The sequence below is a fragment of the Hoplias malabaricus genome, chromosome X1, assembly GCF_029633855.1.
Source record: "Hoplias malabaricus isolate fHopMal1 chromosome X1, fHopMal1.hap1, whole genome shotgun sequence".
NCBI lineage: Eukaryota > Metazoa > Chordata > Actinopteri > Characiformes > Erythrinidae > Hoplias > Hoplias malabaricus.
The window spans coordinates 15,265,712-15,288,606 of record NC_089818.1 but is presented as its reverse complement, the minus strand read 5'-3'; the positions used below and the strand labels follow the sequence as shown (position 1 = coordinate 15,288,606).

Below are 22,895 nucleotides of genomic sequence, written 5' to 3'. Positions count from 1 at the left end.
GGAGACGAAGCGTAGATACGGTTTAACTTAGCACGAATTTCCATGTCTGCTATTTACACTAATGCTAAATTGCTAAAACTACAATGTGCTAATCTTAAACGCTCACTCAAGTCTGGGCGCTGGGAGACTCAACTATTGGGGTCAGTGTCCATTTCCAGCCGCCGGCTCAGCGGAGGCTCGGGTTCGTTTCTAGAGTCATGGTTCATTGGTGGAGGCAAAAAATATTCAAATGCCTGGTTCGTATCTTGGAAAGTTCGTTAGTATAGGCGTTCGTTAGTAGAGGTTCCACTGTATTACTAATACTAATGTGTAACGCACACACACACAAATCAATCTAACATTCAGAAAACACACTTTCACGTCCAAAGGAAATAATCAGGCTGCATGGGAAGGCACTCATACATTGACTGCTCCTGTTTCGCTGTAGGCCAAATAGCCCGACTCCTTAAACTCTGCACCGCGGAAGGTCACCCTGTTGGATCCAGTGGGAGGCCGTTCTGGGACTTTAATGAAGTGCTCGTCCGTCCATGGGTTCATGTTGTAATCCCTGAATTTTGCCACCAGTTTTTTCCCCAGTTCCTCGTCTCCTGGAGATCCTGCTTCATGACTGTCATTGGAGAACTGACTGAGAACAAGAGAGACAGCTTTTTAACTATCACAAACTGATTAAACACCTCTTCTAAAGAATTCAGTAACTTTAGGGTGCAGCCAGTGGTGGCACAGGTGGCACCCGTCTGTATCCATTCAATCAGTTCAGGGTCGAGGCGGGTCCGGAGCCTACCCGGAATCACTGGGCACAAGGCAGAAACACACCCTTCAGGTTGCGCTAGGCCATCACAAGGTGACACATTCACTCACACACTCACAGCTACGGACACTTTTGAGTCGCCAATCCACCTACCAATGTGTGTTTTTGGACTGTGGGAGGAAACCAGAGCACCTGGAGGAAACCCATGCAGACACAGGGAGATCACACCAACTCCTCACAGACAGTCACCCGGAGCAGGACTTGAACCCACAACCTCCAGGTCCCTGGAGCTGTGTGACTGTGAAACTACATGCTGTGCCACATTCAGTATCCAGATCTAATCGTCCAGAGACCAACAGTACCTGATCTATCTAATGTTCCTATGGCTGAATTCAATCAACTCCTTGTGGAGGCATCTAGTAGAGGAGTAGAGAAGTGTTACTGAAGCAAAGAGGGTCAAGCTACCCATGAATACCCTTGATTTCAGGAGAAACACTGGGGGACTCTCTGCTTACAGAGTAATATTTACACACTGTTTACCTGAGTGTGTTTTCAATGCTGCTGGTGGTCAGTGAGGCCTTTAATAAGGCTGTAAGGTTGCTCCAGTCCAAGACTAATTCTTTCTGAACCGTGGCTCGTTTGTCATCATCATCATCATCAGAAGATATCGTGCCGCTAGGAGTGACTCTGTCTGTCTTTGGATGAGCAAGATATCCCACCAGGAATCCTGAAACACAGTGATGATGCCTTACTATTAAATACGTTATAGAGATATTTACAGTAACGCTTGCTTTGAGGAGTATGGCCTCAATTTTGAGAAGGTTGCCCTACTGAGTGATTTCAGAGGTGGGTCTTTAAAGCAGTAGATCTGAAAAAGGTATTTGGTAATGGTCTGTAATTAATCGACAGATGTTTTTAAATGTTAACAAAGTGGAATCTGGACCCATTTTATTGGTAATGCCAAAGAACAGGGTCACGTATATGGCATGTGAATTTCAGCAATAGCAGCTAAGGAAGAGTAAAATGGTCATTGTTTTACTGAAACACATCTGTATCACATCTCTCTAGGTTGGATCCAATGGGACAGACATCTAGTACTCGAGTGTTACTAGTCGTTTTTACACATTCTCCTAAACTGTAGCGCTTGTCTGAAATGATAGATGGTCTGAAATGTTAATAAATTAAAATCTGAACCATCGTACACCCACCTCAGAACTCGCTGCTCAAACAAACTGAACACTGTTCTGTATCAGGTCATTTCTGCTTGTTTTGAGCTGCCCTGAGAGATTTCTTACCAAATCCAAAGAGGAACACAACGGCTGTGATCATAAAGCAGATGTTCCTGAGAGAGCGGGGGTTATATCTGCTGCTGTGTAACGGATGGAAGTGATGGGTCACTCCCCCCTCTTCATCCAACTCACTGGACAGAACCAGTTCTATCTGACTGCTGTTGTCCATGTTCTGGAGCAGGTGGAAAACTGAGTCGGACTGTGGCTCTGATGACCTGTGGATATATGGCAGGTTTAAGGGAAGGTTAATGTAATGATACTGTTACTATTCTGATGTGCTTTATTAAAGTGTGGTCTGGAGCTGGTCTTTCATCCATTGATTCTTCAGAAATGAAGGGTGTCAGCTTCAACTAAAGGCTTTATATTACATTCGTAGACATTTCTGTGAGGACCTGAAGGCATTCTGCTACGAGAGCATGAGTAGGATCTGTTACTGATGTTGGAGGATTAGTTACAGATCAAAAAAACTTGGTTCAGCTCATCCCAAATTAGTGAACGGAGCTCCTTCACTCCAGAGAACTGTTCCACTGAGCCACAGCTCTGAGATTGAAGGCTTTATAAGCACAGAGCAGCTCAAAGTCCCTTTAAAATGATCTGGCAGTCACTGAATAGACCCCTAAAGACCCATCCCTGGACATCAAAATTATGTAAAATTAATTTCCAGATAAAATCCTCTAATGCCTTTAAATTCACTCTACACCTTCACCTACATTCAGCCCCCACCTCTACTTCCCCTACAGGTCACAAGCACAGCCTCATAAGATGTTGGGATTGGTTTCTTAGGTTTGTGATGTAAGAAACCTTGACTGTGTGAAACAATGTTTTTGAGACTGTCTTTGGGATACTAGTCTACAGATATATTAGCCTCTATATTAGTCCACTAGTGCCAGTTTAAGACCTGTTTCAAACTCTAAAGCGAATAAATATTTATTAATCTTATTAGTATTCTGCTAATACAACAATGTCTGCAATATTAACAGTCCTTTTTTTTATGGTACAATTAAAATACGGCATTTTTTATGGAAGGCAGAATTAACTTTCATATAATTCTTTGTAGATAATTGTAATTACACAATATTTCCTCCAAGTTTAACTTCTCCTTTTTCAGCTCCTGAGAGAAAAGTCATCGAAAATAATACATATATAAACAACTGGGGGGTTTATTGATATAAACTAGTTTCTACTTGAAACTTTTCGTCAATTTTCAAGTAAAGAAACGTTCCACCTTAACAACAACAACAACAACAACTATGCAAGTCTTCTCTTACCAGACAGAAAGGTGAGTGGAGTTTTATCAGGACAACTTACTCCGAGGCGGTATTCCAAATGGCTCTCCATGCCCTCGATAGTATCCCAAATGGTTCTCTGTGCCCTAGATAGTGCACTATATTTTTAAAGAAACGGTTTCGGCACTGAAATGATAATCTATATCTTGAACATAAAATATGTCTTTATAGGGTTTACAAACCTTCAGCGAGCACCAAGTGCACTATGTGGATGTAGAATCCATGACCATGTAGCGCACTATGTAGTGAGTAAAGAGAGATTTCCAACAGAGCCCCAAAGTCTCCAGAAAGTCATGTGAACCTACGAAAAAACAAATCCCCTCCACGACTCTCCAGGATAAAAGTCCGACAATCCTGGGATTGACTGGGAATGTGAAAACAAAACTAACTTTGTATGAATATTAATTTCCTTCTCTGGAAAAGCTCGTGTACTTAGTTCTCAGTCACTGGCATCTGCTTCTCTTTGATTTATCCATTAATTACAATTATAAACATTTACCAAATATTACAAAAACAAAGTTAGCTTCTTAAAGCCAATTTTCAACACCTTCAAATGAAAATAAATACTTACCGTTCGTATTAACGTATTCTATAATTAAAAATGAGAATTTTAGGGAATATTTTTAACATGAAAGAAGGTAAAATTAGTTAAACAAATAAAATAAAATGTATTACTGATGTTTATTTCATCATTTTCTGAAGAATGCAAAGACAAATGGAGTGAAGCAAAAGCCACTTTAATATTCTGTACTTTTTGCATTAAACAGTTGAAATTGTTAACATGTTTAAACATTAAAAAGAAGACAGGTAAAAAATAAAATAAAAAGAAAGTGGAAAAAAACATGAATTTAGATCTAATGTTTGTGGTTTGTTTTTGGGGATGCATTCAGGATTAAACACACACTACATCCTAAGAATTTTTTCATTAACACCTGAATAGAAAACTCCTTAAAGAAGTTGTATGGTGGATAATCTGCACCTGAAGTAGATTTGAACATCCTTTTTTCCCCAAATTTAACACAAGGCTAGTACATTTCAGTTGTATAAGCACAATTCAGCTGTTGAGAAAAAAGTCTTAGGTTGTAAAAAAAAAAAAAAAAAAGAATCATTTGCTTCTGCTACATTGAGTTTTGGATATTGAACAGTCGTTATATTAATTCTGATTCAAATATATTATTCTACAGTTGTTAAACTCTTCAATATATTAAGTGTCTACATGTCAGAATGAAACTAGGCTTTTGAGATGCTGGAGTACAAATCAAGGACAAGGAATCAAATACAGTCGTGTGCAAATGTCTTGGCACCCTGGTCAAATGACACCATTTGTTGATTCTCTGAATTAAAATCTGTGTAGTTGTGTAGTAAATCAGCACATGCCCTTTGACCAGAGGCTCTAAAACATTTGCATACCACTTGAAAAAGGAAATACATACTTTAAAAAAAAGTGAAATAAAAACGTCAAATCATAAAAAGGTAGAAACTAGAAAAAAAGGACAAAAGGTCAGAATCCAAGTGAAAAACAAACAAAATATGAGAGAAAAAATATATAATCTACAGAATCATACAAATGCCCATCACAATCACACCGTGCATAATCTCATGTTTACCACTTTTCAAACTGGTATGATTTCTCAGATACTCTATGATGTGTGCGAGTGCAGAAAAGAAACTGATATTAGCCGACAAGCCTTGGGACGGTTACCATGGCAACGCTGATCATATGTACAGCATTATGGGAAACACTGTTCCCGATAATATCCTTCACCCTACAGTGAAATATGAGGGGCACTGCCCTCGATATCAACACGGTCAACACGCTGGTAGACAAAAACTACCATCTTCTTCACATTATGGAAGACGCTGCTCCCGATAATGGTTAGGATCCGGAAGAAGAAAAAAAAAATTCCGAAACATCCCAGCCATCCAACCAAAACTGCGTATCTCCATTTTCCTGTATAATTTGCACTGATCAAGTGCTTTTTATACAGTGTGAAAACACCATGATCAAATGGACCAATGGGAACATTCCAAAACGTCTTGGAATGAAGTTCTATTTACAGTTTAATGCAATTCAACTGCATTTAACTGCATCAATTTTTAAAAATATTTTCTGCTTCCACTTAAAAGTCAAAATATTGGAGACACGAGTTTTATTTTGGACAGTGATGAAACTGAGGGATGCTAGAGAACAATCAAAAGGTCTAATTACAAAGACTATACCCGAAGGAATAATATGGAAAGATTGTGCTTCAGTTGTCCACAAATGGAAATCACTTGGTTTTTCAAATTACTGTAGAATTCAGGACTGTTTTGCCCTGAACAACTTTGTTTCCACATTGAAAATTGGTACAAAACTCTTTCCTTAATCAAAATAACTAGCAGGCTGTTAGCCTCCATTACTTGTTAGCGACATTAGCTTCGTAGCTCCAGTACAAAACTAAAGAAGCACAGTTCCACTCCAAGCCTAGTCCTAGACCCCTTTTTGACCCTAAAAGTATTTGCTAGTGAATTGTGTACATTCATATTCCTTTAAGTATACTCTGTGTAAAAATCACATAAAGCTGCACTATGTATGTTTTTTAGTTTGGTTCTTTGTTAAAATTAAGAGAAATAGGATTGTTTAATCAGTAGGAAAACACTGGCTGAAATAATCATTCAGACGTTACAAATTGTTTTACCTCATGCTGTGTGCAATTACTCATTTCCACCAGAGAGGACTCCAAATCTTAAAAAGCTACACAGTGCAGTTTTAAGTATTGCTTTGCACTAAACCATGTTTAGCTACATGTTTGTCTCTGGCCGTAGCTCGTTTAGAAACAGGTTTACCTCCGTAGCAGATGCTGCTTTGTCATGTCGACAGTATAACTGTCATAATTATGGAAGGCACTGCTTCCGATAATTATACATTTGTTAAAAAAGGCGTTACAAAATTATATTTATAGTGAACCCTGTCACTGATAAATAAATACAAAAAATAAATAGAGATTTCAGTGCCACGTAGGAAGCCTCTTGGATGGTCCGTTGGAAATGTGGCCTGCAGCCAACTAAGCAGCCTTTAATTAGTAGAACTTGGAGAGGCTTTTTGCTGCTTTTGTGTTGTGTTTTAACAGCACTGACCCCTGAAGGCATAAGAATGAGAGCTTTCTTGTAGCCCTCGCTGGCTTCTACATTCAAACGATTCCTGCATGTGTTTTTTCGAAGGCCTCTGGAAGACTTGCTCAAAATAACGTAACAACAAACCTAATTTCCAAGTTGTAAATCAAATATTGGATATAAGCCTGAGCCCCCGTACGATTTTGAGCAAATTTCTTGCATAGTTATCATCTGGACTGCATATACAAAGAAAAATACTGTGTGAGGTAACATTTCTCTCCAAACTAAATGTTCATGAAGCACCAGTATGAAGATTAACAGCTTATGCCTTATAGCCCCTGTCCACCCTCTTTCTTAATTATCTTTTAAAAATCGCATGTGTGTAAACAGGCTCTGAAGTGGCCCAGAAAGATTGATGCAGGCTTTTTTTTCTGCAGAGATTTTTAAAATAATTATTTTTAACAGACTGATTTAGTGGACACGGCTAAATGTAGCTTATGTGACATCAGGTCTGCCAGAATCAGGGTTAGCACTATTTTACGTTGCTGCTATTGATGCTGGATTGTTTACATTAATTTTCTTTCAGTGGCGTACCTCTATGAATAACATACATTATATTTAACAAAAGTGGACAGTGGCTTTAACTGTACAGGGATTTTTTTTTTAAACTTGAGACTGAATTTTCTTTGCTGTGCGCTAATGTTCTACCTCTGATTTATTATTTTAGTGTGAATATTTAGCTTAAGTCACCACTGTACTGTATTTCAACACAAAGCTATATTCTAACCCTATGTTATAAAAGATTGAGATATGTCCTTGTGATTTGGGATAAGCTTCAATCTCCATTTTTGTTTTCCTGATTTTCCTGTACATTTAAATTTACAGTAACGTTTAAACATCTACACTGAACGTGGCTGGTATCTTGTTTAGCACTTTCTCATCTTTAGTTATCATCTGTTAGGCATTTCTTTTCTCTGATGTGGCTCAGATGACCACAAGTGCACAGGAAAGTTGCAAAGGCCCTGGACATATGTTTAGATGTGTTCCGCTGGTTTAGTTAGAAATAGATTTAGTTGAAATACAGTACAGATTCTAATGGAACCTTTGCAGTGTGATCTGTAATTGAAGAGACGTGATGATAATGGCTTGAGTTGAAGTCTGAGTTACTTAAATCTCATTGTCCATTTCCCACACGCTGCCGGCCAGTGCGTTGGCACAGCTCTGGATGGTCCAGGTGGCCAGAGCAAACTGGTTCTTCAGCAGGTCAATGTCTGCACTGGCCAAACCCTCCTTGATCGCAGTCAGGTGATTCCGCAAAGCTTCAAGAGTGTGTGAACCAGAGCCCAGCAAGATGTGTCTGAATGGACTTTCCCTGGGCGACACGTAGGGGGAAAGCAAGTCTCTCTCCACCTGTGGATATAGAGGGAAATAAAACACACTTGTTAATCATATTACAGCAGGTGACGTTCTTTATTTTAAAAGTAAGAAAATCTCAGGGTTCTGGTATAGGGCCCATTTAACACTGTAAGAATAAATAAATAAATAAATTAATAAATAAATAAATAAATAAATAAATATGCTAACACTTTATAAAAATGAAATGGAGAATGGTCTGTCTGTTTAAAGTTCCATACATCCGTCAATAATCCGTCAATAATACTCAGTGTCCAACATATTTTGGGAATTTTTCTGCTGAAACACAAATGATTTTACCCATCTTTTGAGTAAGGGGAAAAAAAATAAAAATAAAATAATAATAATAATGTGCTGGACACTCTTTCTGGGATTAAATAAAGAGTACCAGCTAAAATAAAGACCATTGATATTAGTTCTAGACTATGTAAAACCAAAGCTCTGAATATTATTCACTTTTTTAACGCTCATGACACAACATAACCCTCAGTAGCATTCATACTGCTCTTGGAATAATGAGACACTTTATTTTTTTACCCCCATGATCTGGTTATTGATGATGCGACACTTCTCAAAGTCCTGCAGGTCACTGTTCTGGATGTTGCTGATTAGTTTCCTGGAAGCGCGACTGTACGAGCCCAGAGCCGACATCAACCACTGCATTTTCAGGGTCTTAGGAACGCGGCCAGACTGGGAAAAAAAGTGGATTTTGATTCATGACATTGTACAGTACAAACAGTTCTGGAGTTAGTCATATATTGGAGGTCATCTCACCGACTGCAGACTGATGACCTCTCTGTTGATCAGAGCCACGTTGGAGCGGAGGATAGTGGTGTACTTCTCCACGTTCAGCCTGAGCAGGTGATCGTGAACCAGACGAAGAGCCATCTGTCCAGCCACCTCTCCTGCGGTCTTCACCAGAGCAGGTAAGTTGAAGGAGGTTTTAATGTCTAGGTTTCTCTTGGTGTCTAGGTTGGTGCCAAAGTATTGATATTCTTTTTCCTGAGAGAAAGAGAAGCCAGTTGTTACCCCAATTATGTACAAATATCACCATAAGAGGCCATAAGAATGGTAGTCCAGCAGGTAGTTTCTCAGTCACACAGCTCCTGGGGTTGGGGTTTCAAGTCCCGCTCCGGGTGACTGTCTGTGAGGAGTTCGGTGTGTTCTCCCTGTGTCTGCGTGGGTTTCCTCCGGGTGCTCCGGTTTCCTCCCAAAGTCCAAAAACACACGTTGGTAGGTGGATTGGCGACTCAAATGTGTCCATTGGTGTGAGTGAATGTGTGTGCGTCGCCCTGTGAAGGACTGGCGCCCCCTCCAGGGTGTGTTCCTGCCTTGCGCTAAGTGATTCCGGGTAGGCTCCGGACCCACCGTGACCCTGAACTGGAGGGTTACAGACAATGAATGAATGAATGAACACCATCAGTGATAGAATAGTGAAATTGTTTATAGCAATTCATATATTCCATCACCAACATCTATTAAAAATTGATCCTAATGAGCATCGAGGGTCATAAAGCTTTCTTCAGTCAGTTTCATCTCATTTATGAAAGCTGACACTGGTTTTAATAAGCACTTATATGGACATTTTTTCCATAACACATAGGCTGTGAGACCCAAAGTTTATAGACCCCCATTATAACTCCTGAAGTCAGTCCCCCACACATTACACACAGTTTGTATATTTACCCTGAAAGTGTAGTGGGATGCTCTGGAGCAGCTGTGTATGAGCATAAGGCCAACAAGCTAAAGGGCAGCTGTCAGCTACAGCGCTATAAACCCCCACGCTCCTATAATACTCACTGAAGAAAATCGGAAAGAGACTGAAGGGATGCCCGAGAAGGTCTGGAAGGGGTAGGCAGAGTCAGACAACTTCATCGGCTCCATCCTGTTAAAAGAAAAATCACACTGTCATCACGTCAGCTCAGGCACATGGGGTACTTCCAGGAATGTGTCTGAATACATACACAGATCTTTCCCAGTTAGTTCCAGCCACTTGAGAATATAAAGTCTTGCTGGAGTCAGCGGAAGTAGAAACCTGCAGCGGAAAAGAAAGGAATCTGTTCATTTCCTACAAATCCAGCAAAGTACCATTTCAAAATAAAGAAAAAAAATGACAATGGAGAAGTCTCTCACCTCTTTCAGAGTGCTCTGGATTAAGTCGTACATAAGGGGGCTTGCACTCGCTTTAAAAGTGGAACCTGTGCAAGATATAAGAAGCTTAGTTTAATTTTATTATAGCTATTCGACCTCAGCACTTCAGACACTGCACTATGTAACTGACCCTTAATTATAGGACAGTGCTGTTAAAGTGAATTACATCCTTCACCTGCAGGAGGAGCCCAAGAGCAAAAACACTGACTCTTAATGTTGCTTTAAGTCTTACTTTAAGTGTTTTAACAGGCTTCAAGAAATTGACAATTGGTGGGTGGTGGATTTTCAGGACTCAGATACAGCATCTTAGAGGCTCCAGAATATAACGACATAAGCGAAACGTTTTCCCCATACACACCTGTGACTACCCCATCCAGGTTAATGTAGGAGAACGCTTTCATATTCAGAGACGTCAAGTAGCCCTGTGGACAAAACAAAAGATTCATTATTAAATACCACACACGTTATATAATTAATATATATATAAATACGTTTTCAGAAGTTTTCCCAACCTCCAGCCACTCGGTGGCGCCCACAGCTCCATATTCTCCAGCGCTCCAGCTCGCAAACACTATACTCCTCCTCGGCTTGAATCCATCTGTAAGAATTGTTCCGTCAAGTTCTTTTCAAACATTTTCTCTCATTTCCTTCATTTCTACCATGAAGGAACCCACTCATGCAGAAAGAACCCCGGTGAATGTTGCTCACCTTTGCTGATCATTGAACTTATAGCCCTGGCTAACTCCACCAGTAAACTGGTGCCTACTGTGGACTTTGCGTATCCAGGACCCCAGGCATCCCTCTGAGCTCCAATCACCACATACCGGTCTACAGCAGAGGATTGAAATCAACAGAAATCTTAAGATATACATACAGTCCCCCGTCAGGACCAAACCTTGTATCTCCAAAACATAATTATTTAAAAAACAGTCTCAATTTTGAATGCAAGTTAAGAGAGCAGGATTTTATTTAAGACATTTTGGACCATTTTCATTTGACCAAGAGTCAAATTATTAATTTTCAGATTGTGCCAAATGGAGATACAATGGTTTGTACCTATAGTGATGTAGCACTAAAAATTAACAGCATTTAAATGAATTTAAAATGCACAGATGTTGTTTAAATAAACAAAAATAAATAAAAAATACACTGCCCTTCAAATGTTTGGAAACACCATTAGTTTATATTTACATAGCATTTACTCTGTATTATCAGTTATTTTTGTTACTACAGATATTTAAAAGCTGTGGTTCCCAAACCACTACAGATCTACAGATTGTTTGCAAATACTACACCAATTAGAATCTCCAAATTTCTGGTACCCACAGGGTTTTGCTGGAACCAATCACCTATGGTCTTCAAGTGACAACTGTATTGCTGTGGATTTAGTTTATTTACATCTTCATTCATTCATTGTCAGAAACCGCTTATCCAGTTCAGGGTCCGGAGCCTACCCGGAATCACTGAGCTCTAGGCAGGAACGCACCCTGGAGGGGGCGCCATTCCTTCACAAGGGGACACACACTCACACCGATGGACAATTTTGAGTCGCCAATCCACCTACCAAGGTGTGTTTTTGGACAGTGGGAGGAAACCCACACAGACACGGGGAGAACATAACAAACTCCTCACTGCCTAGAGTTTCACCTTCAAAATATTAATATTTAACTTTCTTTCAATGTTGTACAGCTTTCTCAGATTTTCCTTTCCATACCTGCATCTATGAAACCTCTGATGACTCCAAACACGTTGTGGATCTTCTTCTCCGTGAGGACGTTGTTGACCTCCACAGTGACCAGATCGCTCTCATTACCGAGTTTATACGTCACACCTCGGAGACCACCATCACCCCAACCACGAGGAGGGTCTCGACCTCCCATTCCCCTGTTCAGAGAAATGAAAAAGTGAATACCACACGGAAACACTGAGCCACAGAGTGTTGTACGGAGAAGAAGCAGGTGCTGTACTTCATGATCGCTGCAGCTGTGCTGGCTCTGATGGTCTGTGCTGGAATGGCGGGAAGGCCGGAGGACTTTGCTGGAGGAAACTGAGTGTTATTGAAGGAGGGGAACGCTGGAGTGTACGGGTCGCCACAGCCAAGATGGACCTGAGGGGGAAAAAATAAATAAATTTAGGGCTGGCCGATATGGTCAAATTTATATCACGATATATTGCTTAATTTCGGTTGATGAGATATAATTCCGATATTGATATGAACAATAAAAAAGCCACAGACAAGCTGCCAAAAAAAAAGACAAGAAATATGACATCACCATCAAACATAAACCTATTGGCTTTTTCAATATTAATTTTAAAATTAGTTTTCAAAAAAATAATTGACGGCAGCTCCCTGTCAAACAGTGACAAATGATGTATATAAAGTATATTAAAATCAGATTGATGTTATTGAAATATTTTATATTGCAATATGATATATATTAATCATTTCTTCCACAAAAATAAATAAATAAATAAAAATACACCAGATGACAGTCACGCGGCAAGTTATATACATAACTTCAGGGCTCATAACCAAAACCAAACATCCAAGAGGTCAGACCCTAGTCTTGTGCAGTTTGGGACAGTAACCTGAGCAAGGATTAAGCCTAGTCCTGCACTACACAGAATTCTGAATAAGGATTTTCCACTGAAAGACAATTAGAATTCATGACAAGATTTAACCCCTGTTTGAGAATCCAACCCTATGTTTAAAACCGTCTGTATTCAGGCCTCTGTGTGTAATCCAGGACTAGTATAAATCGGTCAGTAGGGAAACCTTAAACACATCCAAAGAAAGCATTCTACCTGAACTCTAAAGGTTTTGAAAGAGCTCTAAACATTTCCCCATTAACTGTGTCCTCAAAGGACGGACTGTAATCAGCAAATTAACCAGGTACTCACATGGCCGTAAAACTCTTCGTCCTTTTCAAAAGAGTAGTCTGCAGGATCTGGGTAGATCAGCACAGCACTGGCATTCACACTGGCTGCATTAGCAACCTGAAATTACAAAAAATATCACAAATATGAATTAATAAATTAAATAAATTCTAATAATAAACTAAGACATTAGCATAAGTAAGATTATGAATGAATATAAAAGTAATTATGAATAATGAAGGTGCAGATCTAGGTTAAATATAGGTTACACACACATAGAGCCTCTGTGTCAATATTTAATATTAAATAAATAATATTTAAAAAATTACCAATAAATTAATTCATATACAGTTTTTATATATTTTTATGTACACTAATTTCCTTTTCTGTATTTATATATTTCCTAATGTATTTATTATTGTGGGTGGAGCAGCTGCTGGTCCTCTATAACATACAGCACCAACCTTTTCAGCAAAGCTGTTTTTGCCGGCTCTAACTAAGAGGACTCTTCCGTTCAAGTTGATGCTCAGGTCTTGCAGGCGTCTCAGGTCATCCATTTGTCCATAATATGCATATAAAACTGAACCCTGTGAAACAATTCATATTAAATTACAGTAATAATAGGGTTTACTCATTCATGTGAAATAACATCAGATACACAAACAGCAGGGGGAGCTAGAATCGTTGTCAATTTTGAGTGCATCATTAATAGAGCAGTGGGAGCTGAATAGTACACCGTTGTATTATTTAACATTTGAGGGCATCGTTGGAAATACTGGAGGATATTGTGGAGGCAGAATGCTGAGACAAGTGTGTAATTAATTAGAGCCGGAGTAATTAATTAAAATCCATTAAGGACCCGTTAGAGAAAATGTACTTGACCCAAGGTCCAGAACATGGCCTTTTCTCCTTTCTAGTAAAATTTACAAATAAAACAATGATTCTGGGGGAAATGCATATGTAAATAAAGGGCCTATAGACTTGTACTCGTCTTGTATTTACTGCTTTTCCATAAACAATAATCTGATTGGCTCTTATTACCTGAGGGCGGGATTTTATTCATTAACAGCAAGCTGGCTCTTTATGCTGAAGGATGGACCTTTATCCGTTAACAGGATCGATGTTCAGCGTTATGAGAATGTTTCAACCCGTAATTGTTCACTTATTTTCAATGTTCCTGGTTTATGTCACACAACATCCTGAAAGTGTCCCAAAAGAGTTTTCATCGTGTCCCTTGGGCTGTTTTTTATTTACTGGCCCCAGGACAGTGGGGTATGGAGCCCTGCCCTTTGTGTGTCACTCATTTGAGTCACAGCGCTCATCATAATCCACAGATCTGATTGGTTGAGTAGCCTCTTGCAGTAATATACAGAAATGCATGCGATTAATCTGAGTTTCCTGGACCGCTAAACCTGAACTATAATGACCAGAAGAGTCACATGATTAAAACAAACATTATGTTCTAAGTTAAACAGCTTTTAATAGTTTATCAGTTACAGGTCCAGGTCCGAATACGACAGCGTCCTCATATTCGTGACCCCTCGTTTAGGGGCACACAAGGCTACTGGAGACACAGCTTGCGTTTTGGGGTAGAAGGGCCTTCACAGTTAATACACACCTGCACTGATCCAGTGGCGCTGTAAGACAAAAAGCCAGGTTCATTGTAGGAATTGTCTCGGAAAGTCACTCTGTTGAAGCCAGAAAGAGGAGGATCCTGAACCCGAACAAAGTGCTCGTCCGTCCAGGGGTTCATGGCGTAGTCCTTGAATCTCTTCATCACTTTATTACCCAGGACATCGTCTCCTAAAGACCCTGCCTGGTGACTCGCACTGGAGAATTCACTGAGAACCAAAGAGAAAAAGAGTGAGAGTATGAGAGAGGGGGAGAATACTTGGTAGCTAATATTTGGTACTAATGTTACAGTTCTGTATTTTCTGTATTTACCTTAAGCTCGATTCAATGCCAACTGTGGTCAGTCTGCTTTTTAGCAAGGTTGTGATGTCACTCCAGTCCAGAGAAGGAACCGTTTCTATCGGAACCACGCCATCACTGTCATCAAGGGGAAGAGATTCTGGGCACCTGGGGATCTCTCGGTCTGTTCTTCTGTGAGCAAGGTAGCCGACAAGGTATCCTGGAAAGTCATAAAAATTCAGAGCTGTGATGGGAAATTAAAAATGACAGTTAAGTGCTACAGCAAAAATAACAACCTATTTGAATTTCCCATTCCACCTTAAAATGACATGCTTTCTGTACTATGAAATGCCATTTAAGGTGGATTGGAACTGTGGAATAAGAACCTTAGCCCTCAAAATGAAACACGGTTTAATGTGGACTGACATCTGCAGGACCATTTAAGGTTGTGTTACCCAAAACACTATTAGTATTTATGCTGAAAACAACACAGGCTTAGCATACAATATGAAAACACAGCTTCATCATGGCAGGCGTCTTCCTCACCGATGATGAAGAGGAGCAGGATGCCCATGCCCATGAAGCAGATGTTCCTGGGGGCGCGCTGGTTGGGTTTGTTGGTGTATGACGGGCTCGGGTGATGGTTCATATGCTCTCCGACTCCGTTACCCCCAACCTCCTCGTCCATATCAGATGACAGCTTCATCTCCACCTGGCTGTTGTCCCCCTCCATGTTCTGGGTGAGGTTGAAGCGTGTGTAGGAACGGGGTTCCCCATTGAACTGTGGATATACCGAAAACGTCATTATGGTGGAGTCAGGGTCAACTGTACACCCTGCTTTAGCTCAAAGGAGACAGTGTACTGTCCCATTTTAAACAAGGCCCCATTCAGGGACTCGGGGACATTTGAAACTCCTCATGTCAATATTATTTATAAAAAATGTATTCATTTACATGATTAAGTGTTACTTTAACATCACTAAAGCCCTAAAGCAGACATAACGTAATGTCAAATAAATTTGAACAAAACTATGAATAACAGAAACATTGTTTGTTTAAATTAAAAGGAACATTAGGTAGGATTTGCCCCTGAGCTTAGAGTTTAACCCTTAGAGTTACAGACTGCAATTCAAGGGTGTGTGGTTTCCTACTCTCCTTCAAAAGCCTGGAGTAGCAAAGACAGACACTCTATTCTCCTTATTGCAGCTCAGCTCAGCAGTATAATGATTCTGAAGCTGTAATTTTAAGGTAAAAATATGACCTAGCGTTGCTTTAAAATAGCTCTACAAAACACACTTAAAAATACTTACAATTTTTGATATTGTTGATCTGGCTTGATCCATCGCCCCCTCTGTGAAAGGCTGCAAGAGAGACAGAGATAGTGAGTTTATGACTAGATACAGCACTCAATAACACTTCTGAATGCCAATTATATGTGTGTGTGTCTGTGTGTGTGTTACTGACCCCTGGTTACCATCACCACAATTGCAAAAAAATTGAGGTAGTCAGACTGCATTAGAAACATAACCCTGAGGGTAATTCTGGAGGTTATAATGTTTTTTCCCCCATGCAACATACTCAGAGTAAATGTCACAAGCGAACCTATAAAGAACGGGACTAGTTCTTCACAAACACCTGTCTAGGCTACAGAAATAGAGCACAGTTACACTGCTCCACTAACCAATGAAACTAAAGTAGCCTCCAAAATTAGCCCTGAACACAGACTTAATTTACAATTGTGTTTCCTTTCACACTGCGTTACGAAACTAAAACAGGACACAGAGCTTTTGTCTTTCCCCGCAGGGCCCCATCAGCAGAAACAGTTCACCTCTGTCAGTTCTCCAGCTTTCAAACCAGCTCTCATACAGAACTCTCTGTGGAGCTCCACCAACACACAGAGCTCAAATAAACAAACAGCACTCGCTGCCGCTCTCTAGGGGACAGATGTGGCCTAACCTTTAGAAAAGCAGGCTTGGCATCGGAAGGTCACCAGTTGGATTCCCACAACCGGCAGGAAAGATCAGGGGTAGGTGAGTGAGGTAACAGCCCTTTCCTCTCCCTCAACATCCACGGCTGATCCTCCCAAAGGTACCTTACCCCCAGTTTAAATAATACATATTCAAATATTCAATTGTTTGCCATTTATGCAGGAGCAAACATATTCCTGAGGTTTTCTGCAAGGTTGAACATCTTGTGCAAGTGAGTGAACTTGTCCACACTGGTGCCTTTGACACTGTTTTTCTGATGAAATGAAGATGAGACGCACATAGGGGTGAAACCTCAGCCACTGAAATGAAATGGGAGATAAAATAAAACAGACGTGTTTATAAATGTGTAAAGCCTACTGTGAATGAGGAATGTGTGTAGCTGGAGGATGCAGGTGTTTTTGACTCATTACGCTGCTGCAGTCACGTAGCCAGCCGACCGTTGACCTTTATCTACCCCTTGTGTGCTCTTAGCTTTGAACCGGAATATCCACTATTCACAGACATCACCAGAGTGTTTCTAATTTAACTTCAATGACATTAATGACACACATCGGCCGAGAGAGAGAGAGAGAGAGAGAGAGAGAGAGAAATAAAACAATAGGAGGAGAAAGAAAAACAGTGAGAAAAAAATAGAGGGAGAAAAAAAGAGAAAAGGGGAGACAAGGAAATGAAGAGATAAAAGAGAGAGAGAGAGAGAGAGAGATAAAGAAAAATGGTGAGAAGAGGGAGGGGGAGAAAAAAAAGAGAAAAGGGTAGACAAGAAAATGAGATAAAAGAGAGAGAGAGAGAGAGAGAGATAAAGAAAAATGGTGAGAAGAGGGAGGGGGAGAAAAAAAAGAGAAAAGGGTAGACAAGAAAATGTAGAGATAAAAGAGAGAGAGAGAGAGAGAGAGAGAGAGAGAGAGAGACCTAATTCTGTTGGAAGTCATTCAGTCTTAAAGCTGAACCCCCCTCTACAGGCTCCGCCCACAAATCTATAATTCATAGCAACTGTTGCTATGTTGGACAAGCTTTACACAACTTTGCTAGAAATTTGTGGACACTGTTCTCTCTTTGTCTTGCTTCACTGCAGTAAGTCTCTACTCTTCTTAGTAAAGGCTACACTAGATACTGGAACACTGCTGCGAGGATTTGATTGCTTTCAGTCATGAAACCATTCCAACTCAACCCAAGGGTTTCAGGATAGACCTCCATCTCTCATGAGAACACAGGTCTATTTCTCCACTGCCAAACGCATGTGGAGGGGGCTGTAAACCCCTCCCGTCTGCATGTCACCCTGAGCATGGTGTAACTATGCTCAACTATTTATGCTTAACCAAATGTGTCCAGTGTCTACAGTTACAGCAGCTGAACTCACTGATTTTAAGGAGTGTCTTTGAACTTTTGGGTGCTTAAAACCTTTGCATAAGGTTTGGAAATGTTTTCAGAATAACAGGATGTGGCCTGTAATCAGATCAGACTTCATCCTGCAGTGTTCTTGGACTTTTATTTTGATATATGTTACATTGTGGGCTGTGTCCAAAATGGTGCTCTGATCAATATATAGTGCACTATTTTGAAGTTCTGCCCCATGTATACCCTGCATAGAGGATACCCATAATAGACTGAGGAGGGCCACAGAGCAGTAGCAAATAATTATCCACAGCTTGGTTAGAAACTGAAGTAGAAAATTCATTGAAAAATAAATACTGTGCTGAGTTTAGAAATAATTAAGCCACTTTACTGTCCATAAATAAATCTTTACAGGGCAGAACTTTTCACAGCAACACTGGTGTTAATAGAAAAGCTGGTGCAGGCAAGTCCTGTTCAAACACACAGTAACCTGGCTCAGTTCCCAGAGGATATTATTAATGTAATATATTTATTAAGTAAGCATGCTCTTCTCATGTGTGCAGCTAGACTAAGTCGTAGTGGCATGGTGTTGATAATGTTTAATCGGCACAATCTGCCATCGCGTCAAAATCTGCATGAGGCAGTGTCTGAAATCATTCACTATAAATAGTGCATTATGTAGTGAGGAATTTAGGGAGTAGTGAGTATGATGGCCATTTCCAAAACAGATCTTTTATTTGCAGTTTCAAACACCAGGGGTCACACTAGGACATCAGTCCTGAGAGTGAAGATGCCCAAAAGGACAGTAAAATGCACTTGTGAGGTGGCACATTGAGTCTGACTTGTGATATTAATTTATGGCTTATCATCTGATCTAATATGTTTCTCAGATTCATACCTAAAATGACTTGGAGGTGCAGCTGTTTGTTGCTTTAAAGAAACACTACATAAAGATTACAGATTCAAGATCACTGTGATCCTCCAATGACCTGTCACAGGGAGAACAGAGTCTCTGTCAGCCTATTCCTGGCTGAGCACTGCAGAAACTGCACTATGTAACTTCTGGAGAAGGGTAGGAAACCATCCAGCTCCTCCCTCCCTCAACCTTGATTTCAGGACAGTGATGTTAAAGTGAATTACACCCTGTAGAGGGAGCCCAGTAGTAAAAATACAAATCATAACTAGTGTTCCTTACGCTCATTTACATATCTGCAAACATAAAAAACAAACGTGATTGGTTCAGTCTCATTAATGGCACACAGGACTGACCTGCTATGTACAGAGTGTAGAGGTAACACACTTCAAACAAATACCAGTTCGTATAAAAGGAGTTGTTGGTGTGAGGTGGTGTGTATTTGACAGTTGGTCATATTTTAGACTGTGGCCCGCTTGACCATGGTTTCCATTAGCAGTGCCAAGCTACTGTAATCATCTCACACATCTAAGTCGCCTTCAGCATGAATCTGAGCGCTATATCAGGCCACATGGCTCTTGCACAAAAGTCATAAATTGATATCACATGTTACTAATGCTACATTTGATATATCTGGAAGCTTTACTCTCTGGACGTGGGTGGTTTAATGTTCTACGTTGACCCCTTGAGACCAGACGTCCCTGATTCTTGAACAAAGAATGGAACATGAGCTAGACCACAACACAAAGTCATGACGACAGGTTAGAAAGCATATATTACTAATATATTACTATATTATCTTGAGCAAAAAACGCTGCACCTGTACAAGACAGGTTTTCAGACATTATAGTGGGTTCAGTACTGATTTATTGTTATTATATCACCTTCCTTAATCATATGCAGGGAAACTATGCCGAAACCTTTACCATGCAATGTACTTTTTCACTTGGGGAAAAAAAAAAAAATTAATTAAAAAATCTTCTCATTGACATTCGTGACACACTTCTATCTAGTCCTGCAGCTTTCAGTGGTGTGTGCGTGCAGCAGATAGGGGAAACGCATTTTTGGTTACACCCTACCAGGAAGGATCGGACACAATCAGATTCAACCCAGCCTCACGTCCCAAGAGGAGGTTACTTATCCCCTCACCCTTAGCTCAGTCTTACAGAGAAACAAAAGCATTCTTCTAAACAGTCCCACAAATCTAATCCTCAGTATTTATAGACCCCAGACATTGTGCGCTATTCTGCAGATATGCCCATATACGGAGTTACACACCTGAGCTGGAATTCTCTATGAAAATAATGAAATTTTAGGAATTTTAGTTTCTAAAAAAACTGCCACAAACTAATGCTACAAAGCTACAAGCAAGCTAACATTCCTGAGCACTGAAATGACGTCACATAAAAAGCCTTGACGTAAATATTACATAATATCAACTTCATCTCCAGCTACTACAGCCAAAGCAGCTGGACACCAGTTCATAAGCTAGCTACTTTATTTACGAGGTTAATTCAGCACTGCAGGAGTGTTAGCTTGTGTAGCAACACTCAAAAAGCGGTTCATGTCAAAACAGTTCACAATGTACAAGCTTTGTGAAAGCTTTTACAAAAATACAAGGAATGTGTATTTCCTAAATACATTTCCTTTGAAGCGCTACGTTTGCTCTGTACAGATTTAGCAAGAAAATACAGTGCCATCTTGTGGCCAGTGGGGAAGTGCTTTCTAACCAGAGCTAAATTAGGGTTATAGATTATTATTTTTATGACTGTTTCTTTAGAATAACTGCACTATGTTTAAGAAAGAGCCCATTTTGAATTATTCCACCTTTGACTGTGCTGCAAAAATAAACATTTAGATCTAGTTTTCATAAGATATCCTTAGCAACATGTGGAGTGCAAAATAAGGGTAATTGCTCGTTTTCACTGTTTTTTTACACTCAGTGGATGTTAGTTTTGTCATAATACAAAAAGACCCCATTGTCTGCCCCATCCGCAATGACACATTTTCTCTTTGACCATGATGTTAGTCTATTTCTTATTAAACCAAGTGCACAGTTCAGCTCTTTGTGTGTGAGCCTTGTTCTCAGGCCAAATGCTTGTTAAATTGCATTTCTTCTGGGCAGTGCTCACTTCGTTTCACGAGCCATTCCCAAGCTCCAGGACCCAAATCCCTGCATGTGACCACATGAAAGTGAGGATATTCATTCCTACACAGAAAATGACTCATCTACATTTGAGTGTGTGTTAATCATGATTTTTTTCTTACTGTAGGAACACTAACATTACAGTAATCACGAACTGTAGATAATACAGATATTACATTCTTCCTTCTATTAAAGTAATAAATCTAATAATCTAATATTATTGCCTTCTCTAGTAGCATACATAGTTTAATATAAATCCTGCCATACTTATGTTGCTATAATACATAACGTTCCCTCTGGGATTAATAAAGTGATTTATTTATCTTTGAAATTGTTTTCTTTAAGGGACCACTGTTTTAAGGAAGAAACAGAGGATTAGAGCCACATCTCCAGCTCCACTGAGGTCGGTCATGTGAGAGTCATACTGGAAAGCTCCAAAACTAGCTCATATTTCTGTTCTCAATGGTTTGTGTGTTTTTTAAAAAATAAAAATATTGAGTTCATTATGCTCACTTTTTTTTGTCGACAGGATTTCAGAGAATACAATGCACTTTACAATTAAAAAAAAAAAAACATACTCAATTTCACTGTTAAAATTAATCCTTGTTTAAATTTAACTTAAAGAATGGTGCCGAATGTAGAAATTAACAGACCTGCAAATGCAGATGTGTGTTCTGTTGAGTAGTGAACTGTTTGTGACACATTTGCAGGAAAAATATAAAGTTATTTACTTTAAAATTTAAAATATACCTCGTTTTAAAATAAAGGACATGGCTCACCATTCAGTCTTTGTCCTTAAAGGGGACAGGCACAGGTTTTTCAAAATATCTTAATAGATAAGTCATTGCAAGTGGTTTGAGCAGAGCCTGGGGTGGTATTAGACAGGTTGAGGTTCACTGGTGGCTATGGACAGTAAATAAAACGGCTACAGCAGGTAGACTGGCATTTTGACACCTGGTTCCTATCGTACCACTGTAAAATTAAAGTGACCAAGTGAGTTTCTCCAGTACAAACCATTTCACATTAGATCTATCTCAGTGCACATGTGGAACTGACTCATTAAGACAGTTTGAGATCCTTGGTGGAAATACCCTTTAACGTGTCCTACCAGAAGTGGGTGAAGGACATTAAAGTCAAAAACACAGCAGACCCCCCATATCCAAATTCATACAGAGGGCAGATCAGCTACAGAAGAGGTCTAGACACAATCAGAAATACAGTAACGGCCCAAACACTGACCCTGACCGTGACCACAGCAACACAGACCAGTCAACTGCAATAAACCTATTTATTTTTAGAAAATTACAGCCCATAATAAAAGTCGCCACAGCAATAAACCTATATTGGGACAATAGGACTAAACTAAAAATATCAATATGACAAATCCGGCCGGAGTGGACATGTCTGGACTGGTGTGAAGGTCATCGGGAGCACGTGTCCAGCCGCTTGCACGTTCAGAACCAAACCTCCCATCTCTGGTCCTTATTTCTGTGTTTGAATACATAATTTACACTAAAACACGCACACACTCATGCCTTCCGCGCCCCGCACGTGCGCAGAGCCAAAACAGGCGCCACGACCACAAGCCCCACACTAATATGCATCCTCAGCAAACACGCTTCACTGAAATGGTTCCAAGAAGCTCGGAGCTAAAAACAAAAAGATCAGGAAAGCTTTGGACACCCACCTTCTCAGTGCACGCGCGGTCTCTCCTCTGCACGCTCGGGGAGCTAACAACTCAGCGCGAGC

At 40.0% G+C, this 22,895-nt stretch overlaps 2 protein-coding genes and 1 long non-coding RNA gene across 3 annotated transcripts in view; 1 reads left to right on the top strand and 2 right to left on the bottom strand.

The window, feature by feature from the left end:
- LOC136675619 (transferrin receptor protein 1-like) overlaps positions 1–2,244 on the bottom strand; it is a 9,988-nt gene extending 7,744 nt beyond the window's left edge. The window contains exons 1-3 of the mRNA XM_066652263.1: positions 2,044–2,244; positions 1,289–1,475; positions 403–625 (exon numbers count right to left, since the gene is read on the bottom strand). Coding sequence (XP_066508360.1) covers positions 403–625; positions 1,289–1,475; positions 2,044–2,206 — 573 coding nt within the window. The 5' untranslated portion in view covers positions 2,207–2,244. The remainder of the gene's footprint in view (positions 1–402; positions 626–1,288; positions 1,476–2,043) is intronic.
- LOC136675601 (uncharacterized) overlaps positions 1–11,953 on the top strand; it is a 20,401-nt gene extending 8,448 nt beyond the window's left edge. The window contains exons 2-3 of the long non-coding RNA XR_010796208.1: positions 8,407–8,755; positions 11,670–11,953. This is a non-coding gene — a long non-coding RNA (uncharacterized lncRNA). The remainder of the gene's footprint in view (positions 1–8,406; positions 8,756–11,669) is intronic.
- LOC136675600 (transferrin receptor protein 1-like) lies at positions 4,061–22,895 on the bottom strand. The gene is made up of 18 exons (XM_066652238.1): positions 22,834–22,895; positions 16,078–16,128; positions 15,315–15,549; positions 14,802–14,988; positions 14,476–14,698; positions 13,322–13,444; positions 12,882–12,977; positions 11,948–12,087; positions 11,695–11,864; positions 10,689–10,808; positions 10,493–10,578; positions 10,339–10,402; positions 9,963–10,027; positions 9,794–9,864; positions 9,630–9,714; positions 8,604–8,831; positions 8,367–8,519; positions 4,061–7,826 (listed from the first exon to the last, which is right to left on the bottom strand). The coding sequence occupies exons 2-18, from the start codon at positions 16,108–16,110 to the stop codon at positions 7,584–7,586; spliced, it is 2,322 nt and encodes a 773-aa protein (XP_066508335.1). The 5' UTR covers positions 16,111–16,128; positions 22,834–22,895; the 3' UTR covers positions 4,061–7,583.